We start from the raw sequence: 14532 nt of genomic DNA on the forward strand, positions 1-14532 counted from the left end.
TCAACATGGAAAGTATACATGAGCATGAACATGAAAGCTTTTAACACCCTGGTTTCTCATGACTTTGTTAAGGTGAACAAATCAGATGAAAGAAACATAATCGATGTTGTCATCTACAAAACTTGATTATTGATTATGATATGGAAAAGGTATATAAATAAGCCAAGTTAAGTTTGGAAAAACCATAATTGAAATGGTTGACTTTGGTCAACTGGTTGACCAAAGTCAACTAGAAGGCATGAATTAGGGTTCCACATGATTGCAAACACGACCTGATTCACATGAAACACATATTGTTGTATAATCCATAATGAATTAGGACATATGAGACAGTGCTTCTGCCAATACCAACAGACTGAAATCAAAGGCTCATACAAAGTTTGAATCAAGCGAATCATCAAACATGTAGGCATACAGATGTTGGATGAATCAAAGTTCTACCAACCCCAGGGTGATAAATCAAGCCACTTGGCACCATATGATCATACCTTCCCGGATTAGGGTTTCAGATAAAAATTCTTGAGGTCAATGGGTGGTTAAATCAGGAATTATGGCTTGGGTGTCATGATTGTAACCTTTTTGAACCAAGGCCCATGAGGGCATGAGATTAGGGTTTACAATCCATATGACGAGCATGACTCAAATACTTAGCAAAACCCTAGTTTTAATTAACTACCAACTTTGAATCTATGAAATTGTACTAACATGAATGCATGATGCATATGAATGAAAGCAGATGAATCTCAAGTTATGGGTCAGATGAAAAATGAAAAGGGGAAGGAATTTTTTTGGATATGACAATATACATATATCTTCTAAACTCTTTGTAATAATCCGTCTATAAATGTCAGTACTATTTGCAAGTACAAAGACATCTTACCATATAGGCTAATTTATTTTTGAATATTTTAAATTAACCCATGATTAACGATTTTTAGATTGATTTAAATCCAAAATTGAGTTTGATTTATTTCAGAATATTTTCAAAATAAAAATTTCATATTAATTTTTTATTTGAAAGAAGATTATATTGAGTTTGATTCATTTCAGAATATTTTCAAAATAAAAATTCCAATTAATTTTTTATTTAAAAGAAGATTATATTAATAGAGAAAACAAATAGTTTCATACATATATCATATAACTAATTAACTTAAATTATTCTTAATTTAAAAGTTAAATATATCAGTTGAGGTGAAAGGTCACTACTACACAATGTCAAAGTAAAAGGAAAAAGTAAAGAAAAAACATTTGCTACGATGTCAAAATAAAAAGAAAAGACAATAAAAAAAGTATGGTGATATTCAATATACTTTAATAATGAGATTGAGTACATAAATAAGTGACCACTCGATGCACGTTTATCACTCATCAACTTTTCTGCCAAAAAGTTAAATAATCGAATTCAAATTCTTCTAAAATTAAAATATATTAATATTTAACAATATAATTTTTTTAATCGAAATAATTAACAAATACTCAAAGACTGTAAGAATTTGTCTCTCCAAGAATTTAATTAATGTTACACCTCAAGAAAAAAAAAATGTTAATTATTTAACCAACTCTTGCCTTTAAATTCATAATCTAAAAGTATAGCAGTACACACTACGCCAAAAACTGGAATACACAGCGCACCTTAGAGGGCGCTTTATTACAAAAGCGCTCTCTAAAGTGAAGCGAAAAATAAGGAGCAATAGACAGCGCACTTTAGAGGGCGCTTTTGTAATAAAGCGCCCTCTAAGGTGAAGCGAAAAAATAAGGAGGAGATAGAGGGACAACAATACATGGCGCTTTTTAGAAACCGCCCTCTAAGGTTATCCTTAGAGGGCGCTTTTACTAAAGCGCTGTTATAAGTCCATGTGCATTTCCAGCTTATAAAGCGCTTCTGGAAAGCCTTAGAGAGCGCTTCCATAAGCGCCCTCTTAGGCCCCCTTTAGAGGGCGCTTTTTTTCCACAAGCGCCCTCTAAGGTGAAACGAAAAAATAAGGAGGAGATAGAGGGACAACAATACATGGCGCTTTTTAGAAAGCGCCCTCTAAGGTTACCCTTAGAGGGCGCTTTTAATAAAGCGCTGTTATAAGTCCATGTGCATTTCCAGCTTATAAAGCGCTTCTGGAAAGCCTTAGAGAGTGCTTCCATAAGCGCCCTCTTAGGCCCCCTTTAGAGGGCGCTTTTTTTCCACAAGCGCCCTCTAATGTCCCCTTTAGTAAACATTAAAATTATAACATACTGCGCGTTTTGTTATTTCACTATCTGTTATTTTCGTTCTTTTTCACGTTAGGGTTCTAAGGCGTTTTCCTTCCACCTCTGTTAGATCTACATTATTACTGCGCGTTTCCTCCTTCTACCAATCAAAGGTACACGCTTTGCCCAATTTCTGTTTTATGTTATTGCTTTGTTTTAGCTTTGCCCAATTTCTATTTTATGTTATTGTTGTCTATGCTACGTTTGTTTCGACCTGTAAAGTTTCAATATTCATAGTCATTTAAATAGTTTGGGTTTATTAGGAAATTGACGGTTGGTTTTTAGTGACCATGATAGCGCATGCAATAGGACTACATTACCCAGTAGTTAGGGTTATACGACCTATGAACATATGATTTTGTGTCAACACCAGTATCATTAGAAACCTAGGTCCGAATGTGTTTGAACTCTTCTGAAATTGTTTTTTGTTTATTCTAATTAGTAATGGATAATACATGGATGTCTTCCAATCGATTGTCGAGAGAGTACGAGAATGGGGTATCAGAATTCGTTAAGTTTGCCGTTGCGCACGCCGAAGACCCCAGTAGAATGATATGTCCTTGCTTGGGTTGTTGTTATGGGAAACGGGTTGACGCAGTTCAGTTGACATCGCATCTAATGAGGCATGGAATTGATCGAAGTTATACATGTTGGAATTTGCATGGTGAGAAAAGTAACGAGAATGTTGAACCGGGGGATAGTACGACCTATGCCTCAAACTATAGTGGCGCAGATACATACGATTGTGATCGAGTTGAAGAGATTGCAGAAGCACTTGAAGGAGATCTTAAGGATTGTCCCGAAATGTTTGAGAGGTTGGTAAGTGATGCAGAGAAACCTTTGTATGATGGTTGCACTAAATTCACAAGATTGTCTGTGGTATTAAAGTTGTACAACTTAAAGGCGGGCAATGGATGGTCGGATAAAAGTTTCACAGAGTTATTAGCCCTTTTGAAAGATATGCTTCCTGAGGATAATGTTCTTCCCAATCGAACATATGAGACCAAAAAGATGTTGTGCTCTATTGGCATGAGCTATGATAAGATACATGCATGTCCAAACGATTGCGTTTTGTTTCGAAATGAGTATGCATCGTTAAATGAGTGTCCTAAATGCGGTGTCTCGCGATATAAGAACAAGTTGTCTCCAGCAAAAGTCTTGTGGTATTTTCCTGTTATTCCGAGATTTAGACGCATGTTTCGTAGTGAAACCGATTCAAGACACTTGACCTGGCATGCAGATGAAAGAATTATAGATGGAAAGTATCGACATCCGGCAGATTCACCACAGTGGTTGAAAATTGATAATGATTATCCTGAATTTGGAGAAGAATCAAGAAACCTTCGCTTGGCATTATCTACTGATGGAATGAACCCACACGGTATCCAGAGTATCTCACACAGTACATGGCCTGTGATTATTATGATTTATAACCCACCTCCATGGCTATGTATGAAGCGTAAGTACATGATGTTGTCTATGTTGATTTCTGGACCTAAACAACCAGGGAATGACATAGACGTGTACTTGAAGCCCTTAATCGAAGATTTAAAGATTTTGTGGGAGACCGGTGTGGAGGTTTATGATGGATATAGGAAAGAAAGTTTCAACTTGAGGGCGATGTTGTTTGGCACAATTAATGATTTTCCAGCATACGGAAATCTATCAGGGTATAACATAAAAGGTCAATGTGCGTGTCCTATTTGTGAAGATAAAACAGATTGGAAGCGCTTGGAGTTTGGTCAGAAGAATGTCTTTCTCGGTCATCGGAGATTCTTAAATTCAAATCATCACTACCGTGGATGGAGAAAGGCGTTCAATGGAGAGACAGAACAAGGCAGAGCTCCACCTATATTGACAGGTGATCAAATTTTTGAAAAGGTGAAAGATTTGGATACTCAGTTTGGCAAGCCTTTTGCCCACACACTTGTCAAAAGTGGGTGGAAGAAGAGGTCAGTTTTTTTTGAATTGTCGTATTGGAAGTCCTTGTATGTGAGACATTTTCTTGATGTTATGCATATTGAAAAAAATGTATTTGAAAGTGTTATTGGCACGTTACTCAATATACAAGGAAAGTCTAAGGATGACCTTAAGGCAAGAAAGGACTTGATAGCGATGGGAATAAGAACTGAATTAGGACCCTTGAAGAAAGGAAAACGAACATATCTACCTCCTGCTGCTTATACTCTATCTAGAAAGGAGAAAAAAACATTGTGTAAGTTTCTAAGTGAAGTTAAAGTTCCAGAAGGGTACTCTTCAGATATTAGAAGACTTGTGTCTATGAAAGACCTCAAGTTAAAGAGTTTAAAGACCCATGATTGCCATGTTATAATGGAACATTTTCTCCCAATAGGTATACGTTCTATTCTTCCAGAAAAAGTAAGAAGCTCTATAACTAAGTTGTGTTCTTTCTTCAAGTCAATTTGCAGTAAGGTGATCAATCCTGCGATCTTACCAATGTTGCAAAAAGAAATCGTTATTACTTTGTGTGAGCTTGAAATGTTTTTTCCTCCATCATTTTTTGACATAATGGTACATCTAGTTGTTCATCTTGTGAAAGAGACACAATTATGTGGACCAGCTTATATGAGATGGATGTACCCTGTTGAACGTTATATGAAAATATTAAAAGGGTACGTGAAGAACCGAAGTCGACCAGAAGGTTGTATGGTTGAAAGATACATTGTTGAAGAAGCGATTGAGTTTTGTACTGAATATTTGTCTAATGTTCAGTCAATCGGACTCCCCAAGTCTCAGCTTATCGAAAAGAAAGAAGGAAAAAATCTAATTGGAAATAAAATCGTGGCAGTATCAAGGGTCGAACGGGATCAAGTGCATTTGTATGTTCTGCACAATGAGAATGAGGTTGAGCCGTATGTTGAAATTCACAAGGATGTTCTCCGAGGTTTAAATCCCAATAGAAATGAAAATTGGATAGTACGAGAGCACAATCGATGTTTTATACCTTGGTTTAAGGATCATATTTATTCAAAGTATTATTCAGATCCCGCTTCAATAACAGAAAGGTTGAGATGCTTAGCATATGGTCCAAGTTTCCATGTTTTTTCTTATAGCGCATACGCGATTAATGGATACACATTTTATACCAAAGAACAAGATGATAAAAGTACTATGCAGAATAGTGGTGTCACCGTGGTAGCTGAAGCAATGCACATATCAAGTGTGAAGGACTTAAACCCCAAATTTGCAAATCTGTCGTATTTTGGTGTTATCGAGCGCATTTGGGTGTTTGATTATGAGAAGTTTCAGATTCCTATATTTGGTTGCAAGTGGGTTGAAAATAATAACGGCATTCGAATGGATAAGTCAGGATTTTTGCAAGTGGATCTTAATAGGGTGGGATACAAAGATGAGTCTTTTATTCTAGCCTCTCAAGCTAGACAAGTGTTCTATGTCAATGATCCGAAAAGTACGAAATGGTCTATAGTTCTTTTTTCCAACAAAGTAATTGATGAAAACACTGGAGATCAAGGTGATATTGATGTTGAGATTGAATCGTTTACCAGAAATGATCAAGATGAGAATATTATATCAAATGATTCATATATTAGAAATGATCATAATGAGGGTATTTGGATCAATCCAACCGTCCGTGTTGTTAAGAGACATGTAGAACATATTCCAACCAAGAAAAGAAAGAGAACTTAATGAAAAAGGTACAGGTCAAATGATTTTAATTGTTTTCTTTATTACAGGTAAAATGACTTTTATGATTTTAATTGTTTTTACATTTTTCATCTGATTTTAATTGTTTTCTTTATTACATGTAAAATGGCTATTATGAAGTCAATCATTCGTGCAAGGGGCAAGGGATAGTCGAAAGTATCAATTGATATTTGTTTAGATGGAGATGTTCCATTGTCGTCAAGCCTCATTCGCGTAGACGATGATGCTGGATATTTGAAAGTATCCCTCTACGACAATGGAACATGTCCATCTAAACAAATATCAATTCTATCTTCAAAAGATAAGAGACCAAAAATATAAGGGGATTACGCAGCAAATCGAGTCAGTTGCATCAAAAAAAAAGGTATAAACACAATTATATGATATTTATGCATAGAAAATTTTAATTCTTGATCTTATACATCACCTAACTAATTTTATGATATTTTAGGTTCATGCTATTGATATTGAACAAAAAGAGGTTGTTGCTAAGAAGACTGCTGCTAGCAAAAAAAACATACATCTCAGAGATGCTTTTGCTACTTAGTTTTATTTCTTTTTAAGTTATGAATTGGTTGTATATTTAGAATCTTTAGAAGTTAAACAATTATATATCAGTGGATTGTTGTATATGTATGGATTGTTGTATATAAGGCTTGTTGAATGCAATGTGTGAAAAAGGGCTTCAAATTATACAGTTTTGGGTGTACTGCTTCAATATACAGGTTGTCTAAAATAAATAAAAAAATATAGCGTTTTTAAAAAAAAAAAAATTTAAATAACCACCCACTTTAGAGGGCGCTTCCCAAAATAAGCGCCCTCTAAACCCTTTAAATTTCCACTTTAGAGGGCGCTTTCCAGTAAAAGCGCCCTCTAAACCTTTAAAAGTTTCCACTTTAGAGGGCGCTTTCCAGTAAAAGCGCCCTCTAAACCCTTAAATGTTTCCACTTTAGAGGGTGCTTTCTTTAAAAAGCGCCCTCTAAAGTGGCCCTTAAAGGGCTTAAAGAGCCACTTTAGACAGCGCTTTCACCAGGAAAAAAAGCGTTGTCTTTACCTATGCCAGCGCCAGATTAGAGGGCGCTTTAAAGCGCTGTTATAGGCCAAAAAAAGCGCCATCTTTTCCCTCTTTTGGCGTAGTGACATATCTACTATACTCATTTGAATTTTTTTAAATGGACATTATTTAACTTGTATAATATTATACTCATTTCAATTATTTAAATAATTAATTTAATTTTTTAAATATTCATATCATTTAAAAAAATTATAAAACAAATCTCACTAAACACAATATTATATCAGCATGATACATTTAATTATTTATATTTTTTAATCTAATTCTTATCTAAAGTAAATGTTAAGCGTCCTCAAATTATAAATACTCATAATTGATTTACTATTAATTAGACTATTTACAAAACAGAAATTAATTAACACATTTTTAACTAAATTAAATTCAAAAAGTATTTTTAATTCATAATATTTTTAATTAAAGTCAATCCTTGTCAAATTTCTAGGGATTGAATAAAATTTATTGGCGATCCATTCATCTGTGTTGGCTGTTGTTGCAAGATACTTATGCTCCATCACATTAAGATCAGTCTTGAAGGTTCTATTATGAGACATTGGAGCCTTCAAGATCAACCTTCTATTTGAGTCGAGAACTCTCATCATCATGTCTTCGATTGACAGCTTGTAGTTCTTTTTGACTAATTGCTCTATGCTGAGCAAATTGCTCTTCATGTCTGGTATGTACAACACATTTGAAATTATTGACCTCTTGCCGTTTTTCCTCATAATTAGAACATCACCAACATTTTCAAATGCTAGAGTATTGTCATTTTCAAATTTCACCATGTTCTTCATTGATGGCTTTATGTTGACAATATCTATTCATCTCTCGTTATAACCATCAGCAATATCTCTTCTTCTTCTTCATGTTTCGTTAGTTTTGCATCAGTTTCTCGATTCTTCAGCTTTTCTGGACAATCACTAGAATAATGACCATGCTTCTAACAATTATAACACTGAATGTGACTCTTGTCTGGCTTTCGACCACCATATCTTCATATACCTGCAACACCACCTCTTTGGTTGCCTTGGTTCCAGGGGTTTCTCTGATTCGATCAATTTCCTTCTTGCTGATTTCGACCAGTCGAATTGTTGTAGCCTCATCTGCCTTTGTTGTCATTCCAACTTCCTTTGTCTTTCATTTCTTTTGCTTATTGCGCCCGTAAAGCCACATCACTCTTCGACTTTTCTGCAACTCTTTCATCCATTCTTTGTTCATGAGATTCAAGCGTCCCTTGAAGCTCTTCCTTTGTCAGTTTTTACAAATCTTTAGACTCTTCTATGGCTACTACCACGAGGTCGAAATTTGGAGCTAACGACCTTAAGATCTTTCCAACAACAAATCTTGATGTCAACACTTCTCCATATACCTTGATTTGATTCACCAGTTCCGTAATCTTAGTGAAGAAATCAATTATGCTTTCATTGTCTTTCATCTAAAGCAATTCATGCATCCTTTTGTGAGTTTGTAACCTCACCTCTTTCACCTTCTTCGCGCCTCCAAACGACTTCTCAAGAATTTCCCATGCTTCTTTCGCTGATTCTATATCACTAACCTTTTCAAAGTTGTCTGGATCAACACATTGATGGATTATAAAGAGAGCTTTATAATATTTCTTTTTCAATTTTTTATGTCCAACCATTTTTTGATCCGTCGCGTTTTCTGTAAGCGTTGTTACTCCTTCCTTCATAAGATCCCAAAGATCTTGATAACAGAACACATCCTTCATCTGCTTGCACCAATTCTCATAATTATTGTTCTTGAGAATCAGACGGTTCGCTGGAAAATGCCCGTTTGAATGATTTATTGTAATCGTGATTTTCTTCCTACAAATCGCTCAAACCAGACTTTGATACCAAATGTTGAAAATTCACCACAACATATGGAGAATTTCTATCAATCTTGATGAACAAGATTTTTATCAACCATGCAGTGACAATGAAAAGAAAAGAACGATTGAGAAAGAAAGAAAAGAACATTGGAGAAGAAGAAAAATATTTTATGCAGAGTTTTCTCTCTGCCCACAACCTGTTGAAAACTTCTTTATTCGCTTTGCAACTGCAAAATTCTGTGAATACAATGTTATGAGTTATTTTCAAGAATAGGGGTTACTCCCTCTATTTATAGATTTAGCTTAGCTTACTCCAAAACCCAAAACCCAAAACTATAAAAGTCCAAAATAGTTAACACTACTAAAATATGTCTAACTCAAAATCCTGTGTGAAGCAAAATGCTTCGACACTTCGACACACTAATACAACTCGACACACTAGACTATTTGACACATCCTTATTCTGTCGAATAACTTTGTTCGACACAAGGAATTACAATTTAATAAACGTTAAATTATAAAATAGATTATGTGCAATCACCTCTCTCTAACTCTATTTACATGTATTTTGTAAATATTTTTTTGAAATAAAACAATCTAAGGGTGAAAAATTGTTGGAAAACATATCCAATGGTTGATAGATTTATGACTATAGTGCCTCAATGACTTTTGCTTCAAATTAAATTTAAAATAAATAAAAGATACGTAAGAGGTAGGTAAATTTTAAAATTTTGGATTTCCAAATTGTGATGGTGATGAGCAAAAAATACCCTAAGAACCATGCTAATGTTCTTTTTCCTTTGAAATTTGAAACATAATATGGTTTGAAAATGAAAGTTGAAGGACCAACCATCTCTTATGAATATGCACACAAGGAGCTCATATATTTGCTAGCATCACCCATGATTGTGGTTGAGAATTATAAATTATGTTTAAAATTTTATTTTCAGGTTTCTCACTTTAAAATTAAGATATAATATCAAATATGTACTATAATCTTAAACAAAATACTATTGGTACATAACTGAATGTGTTTGCACATGTACCACACAATTTATGGCCTAATGAAACTTCGCATGATTTTGAGTTCTAAATTACTTTTGACTGATATAAACTAATGATCAAACATAATATAAAAGAAATGAAAGAAATTTCATTGTAGCTCCTCCATCAATATCAACAACATATTTTTGCATCAATAACTGTTAACCATCTATGATACATATCATTTTACATTGAACCACCCTTTGTGTAGAAATATGCACGCGAAGTTAGTGTTTCACATCCAAAAAAACAGTCGAAAAATTTCCTTACGGATTGGCTTTCTTAACACTACGAAAAACATCTTGCATTAACCGCTCATGTTCTCTAAGCATGTCATCAATGTTGCCACCTGTAGCCATCAATGGTCCAGAACAATGGATTCTATTTTTCTTAGGCATTCCTGATTCTCGTCCTGACATGCCTTGTTCCTTTTTAATAGAAATAGAGAAATCTATTGCTTTTTGATTCACATTAGACCTTTGTGTTCTTAATTCTGAAATATTATTCTTATACGGTTCTTGTCTCTTGTTGCATAACGACGATGGTCCTGTTGTACTGTGCATAAATGTTGTATAGCCATTATGCATGGATGCTCTACTTGGTTCACACTTGTTATTAGACTCTTCATCTTCTTGGGATTCATATTTCAGATGACACATTTTAGTATTTGATTTTCTCTGTACATGTTCAAAGCAACCATAAGAATATAAAAGAGTATTAAATAATAAAAATAATAATAATAATGAACATGCATGTTTTTTCAAAATATGTTACCTGAAACGATATATCTCCCCGACCATTATATTCTGGTGTTTTTAATGCTTTGGTATTTCCTGCTCCTCTTAAAACAGTTCCCGGTCCACGTTCTTTACTTGCTTCATTCTTTTGTCTAATATAAACAAATAAATAAAGTTCCATGAGTCTGCATGAAAATAGTACTATTTTGGAGATTCTATATGTTTGTGTAATAATATAAAGCAAACACCTTATTGATTCTTTATCACGACGCTTGACATCGAACTCTTTACTTGGCGGAAACTTTGGTAAGCTTGAAGGATCACAAGGTAGAGGATCTGTAATGAAAAACTGACATGAATATTAAAAGGTTAGTAGTTGTTGGAGCTAATTGACGAATTCAAAATTCGTAAAACCATGTATTTTTTCAATAGTATAGAAGAAAAGAAGTTGAGAATTACCTCACTCTTAAGTGCAGCAGTTGCAGATCCTCGTTGTTCTGGTTCCATTGAGAGGAGTGTATCTACAAGAGTTAATGCAGTAGAAGGAAAATTGTTAAACGTATTTGCAATTTGTCGTTGGTAAGAGTTTTGCGGCTTAAAACTTGTTGCGTACGGAAGTTTTGTTCTTTGCCAATATTCTTCAGATGGAGAACCACAAAGCTTGAAAATTTTGTGCATTTGTTCCACCTTCACAAATTAAATTAGTTTCAACTTGTCAATAAAATATGCAAGAATGATGCATATTGGTTAATAAAAAAAACATATACCTCTGTTCTTCCCGGCATGATAGGCTTGCCCACCAACAATTCAGCAAGAATGCAACCGACACTCCACATGTCAATTCCGATACCATAGTCAGTCGCACCTAGTAAAAGTTCAGGTGCTCTATACCAAAGAGTTACAACACGGCTTGTCAATGGCACTTTGCTATTAGGTTCATAAACAGTTGCTAGACCAAAATCTCCAATCTTAAGATTTCCTTTATTGTCAACTAGAAGATTAGAACCCTTGATGTCTCTGTGTAACACACCCTTGCCATGACAATGTTCTAGCCCACTTAATAGTTGCTTCATGTAACATTTTATCTGTTTAAACAATTCCATATCATAAGACTACATAACCTTCTATGCATCACTATTTATTATGAAAATTTTAAGAAATAATATATATATACCTGTGGTTCAGTAAACTTGGTACCAGGTCTAGCTGCTAATCCAGCAAGGTCATGCTCCATGTATTCAAAAACAAGGTACAAACTAGTTGAAGTTCTAGATGTGACAAGGCCTTCAAGTTTGAGGATATTAGGATGATTAAGCTGACGCATAATATAGATCTCCCTCGCCATAAAACGAACACTTTCAACATCTCCACTTGAGAATCTAACTTTCTTCAAAGCAACATATTTACCAGTTTCGCGATCAATAGCTTTATGCACACTACTATAAGCCCCTTGTCCAATCTGCATATACAACAGTATTCATTTGAGGGCAAATCAACTATTTAAGCAAGTTATGAAGAAAAAAAGAGAGGATAATATTAATAGAACTAACTTGGTCTAATTTTTCAAAAGTGTCAGCCCTTCTAGGAACCCAACCTTTGATAGCCTCAGCTGCAACTGAAGACAACCATACTGGCCACCCAGAATCAACACATTGGTCTCCTGAAAAATTTTGCACACTGAGTATTCTACTCATTATTGGCTTTCTTTCACCAATATCAGAACTTATTGTCTTACATCTATGACGTTGGCTTTTGTTATCATCATCCAAGTGCTTGTTTTTTTCTTCTACTCTTTGAAACACTTGCGATGACGCCTTCTCCAAACTTGGCATATAATTACCACCATTCATTGTAATGGTAATGCCAACCCCATTTAGTTGTGTAGGTGCAACTAATTGCACTGAAGATTTATTCCATCCACATTCTTTTTCATATTCTTCAATTCTTTCTTTGCTTGAAGAATATTTTGAGCAAATGCACCCCATATTAACCGTGAAAACTTGTATGAGGTGCCCTTTGTTTAGGGCAAAAATGGATAACAATACAAAATCCACCGTAAAAGATCAATGTTGCAACGTAATAATGCAAAAATGGAAGGATATGGATTTGAAACTAGATCTCATAATTCAATACTTAATGTCTCCAAATCTTACAAAAGGACTATTGAAGAACATGGAGACATTAGGTTTGAAAATGAATGGGTTTAAAATTATATGAATAAGAAATATGTATATGATCACAAAAAAACAATAGAGAAAGAAGATTGATTGACCCTTTAATTAAGAAAATGGTTGATAATTAAAAGGAAAAATAAACCAATTTTTTTAAAAAAATTGATTGTTGAATCTTGAATAGAAAACAAAAGATGGAGACAATGAGGAAGGAGGGACATAAACGGAAATTTTGTTAAAAAAATGAAAATTTTGATTATCATGTGATTTGGAAGAATTGTTGTAGAGAAGATTGATTTTAGGGATGTTAGTGTAATCACGTGCGAAAGTTGCGAACAACCAAACATTCTACATTGACAACACTTATCCTCATAATCTTACTTAGACATTAAATAATTTGATAGAATTTGAAATTAAAACAAAAAAAAAGGTATTCTTACGCATCAAATAACTAACATCTATAAAAATAATTAAAATGAAAACTTTCTAGAAGTTAACATCAATATAATATAAATATTTAATTTTAGTGTAGAATTTTTCATATTTATAATATTAGAAGTTGTTATGTTATATTATAAAGTAATAAAAAATTATGTTACATATGCTTAACTAAGTTGATCAAACATTACACTTATTGCAATAAGGTCTAGCTGGCTACCACCTTTTACATCATTCTAGTTGCACATTAATTAAGAATGATTCAAGTTTATAATGTAAGTAAATATGTTAATATGATTGCACATTTAAATTGTCACCATGAATTTCAATTAATAAAAAATGTTTTGTAGTCATAGAAGATCTTAGGATATGACTTTGTCAATAGTTGAGGCAGTGAATATGGTTGACTTAAAAGGTCTTGTTCATGACCACTGAAATTCAAGTTTGATTGTCAAATAGAAGGTTTTTTTTTCTTTTATATGTTAAAAATAGAAACTAACACATGTGCCCGTCTATAGAACAGACACAAGGCTAAAAATAAGGGATTTGCAATGGTTTGATATAAAATATAAAGTTTAATTAAAAAATATATTGGGGTTGTTCTTAAAGGATAAAATAGTTTATTTTTGAATTTTAATAAATAAAAACTTGTCAATAAAATTTTTAGGATTGATTTAGTTCTTTGATTGATAGCTTACATTTAAATAACCATCTTCATTGTAATATTTTGTTTTCTATTGTCATACCCCAAAATTTGCCCATTAATATTTTAAGACATTTTTCAGGGCATTCCGACTCACTTTTATGACACTGATCTTAAAGGAACAAAGGCCCAGCTCACGAATGGCCCAATCCAGAAAATGGCCCAAACTGGCCTGTTCGCTACACGTTCGCTACACGCTCGCCTAGCGAACGTTCGCTACACGTTCGCTACACGCTCGCCTAGCGAACGTTCGCTACACGCTCGCCTAGCGAAGCTGACAGACAACAGAAAATTTCGGGCTTCATTCTGAGCCCATTAGGTCATCAAAGGAGTATTATAAATACCCCAACTCCAGAACGAAAAGCGGAGGACGAAAACAGAAGAAGACGGACGAAAACCCTAGCATAGAAACCCTGGAGAGTAGCCCAGAGAAGTCGGAGTGAAGAAACCCTGACGGCCGCTCATCCGCACCGAAGTTACCGCCGCCCAACTCAACCCGATACCAAAAGTGACTTGCCAATTCAGCATTACCACTCCATTGCAAACAGGTTTGTGTATCATTATTGTTTTATGCTTCCAATTTGTAAATCTCTAAATACATAATG

General features: G+C 34.2%; 1 protein-coding gene across 1 annotated transcript; it reads right to left on the bottom strand.

Moving 5' to 3' along the window:
• Positions 1–10001: 10001 nt before the first annotated feature.
• LOC127120839 (probable serine/threonine-protein kinase At1g54610) lies at positions 10002–12741 on the bottom strand. The gene is made up of 7 exons (XM_051051405.1): positions 12166–12741; positions 11790–12074; positions 11383–11700; positions 11075–11302; positions 10864–10964; positions 10653–10767; positions 10002–10555 (listed from the first exon to the last, which is right to left on the bottom strand). Exons 1-7 carry the CDS (start codon positions 12598–12600, stop codon positions 10145–10147), a joined length of 1893 nt encoding a protein of 630 aa, XP_050907362.1. The 5' UTR covers positions 12601–12741; the 3' UTR covers positions 10002–10144.
• Between the last annotated feature and the right edge of the window lie 1791 nt (positions 12742–14532).

Source organism: Lathyrus oleraceus, chromosome 2 (genome assembly GCF_024323335.1).
Source record: "Lathyrus oleraceus cultivar Zhongwan6 chromosome 2, CAAS_Psat_ZW6_1.0, whole genome shotgun sequence".
NCBI classification, from domain to species: domain Eukaryota; kingdom Viridiplantae; phylum Streptophyta; class Magnoliopsida; order Fabales; family Fabaceae; genus Lathyrus; species Lathyrus oleraceus.

What these genes read in the sequence shown, in the direction of transcription:
- LOC127120839 (XM_051051405.1), bottom strand. Translation starts at nt 12,600, where the DNA reads ATGGGGTGCATTTGCTCAAAATATTCTTCAAGCAAAGAAAGAATTGAA. An exon ending in TCATGCCGGGAAGAACAGAG is followed by an intron (nt 11,303 to 11,382) that starts GTATATGTTTTT and finishes TAATTTGTGAAG; the next exon opens with GTGGAACAAATGCACAAAAT. An exon ending in CGTGATAAAGAATCAATAAG is followed by an intron (nt 10,768 to 10,863) that starts GTGTTTGCTTTA and finishes TGTTTATATTAG; the next exon opens with ACAAAAGAATGAAGCAAGTA.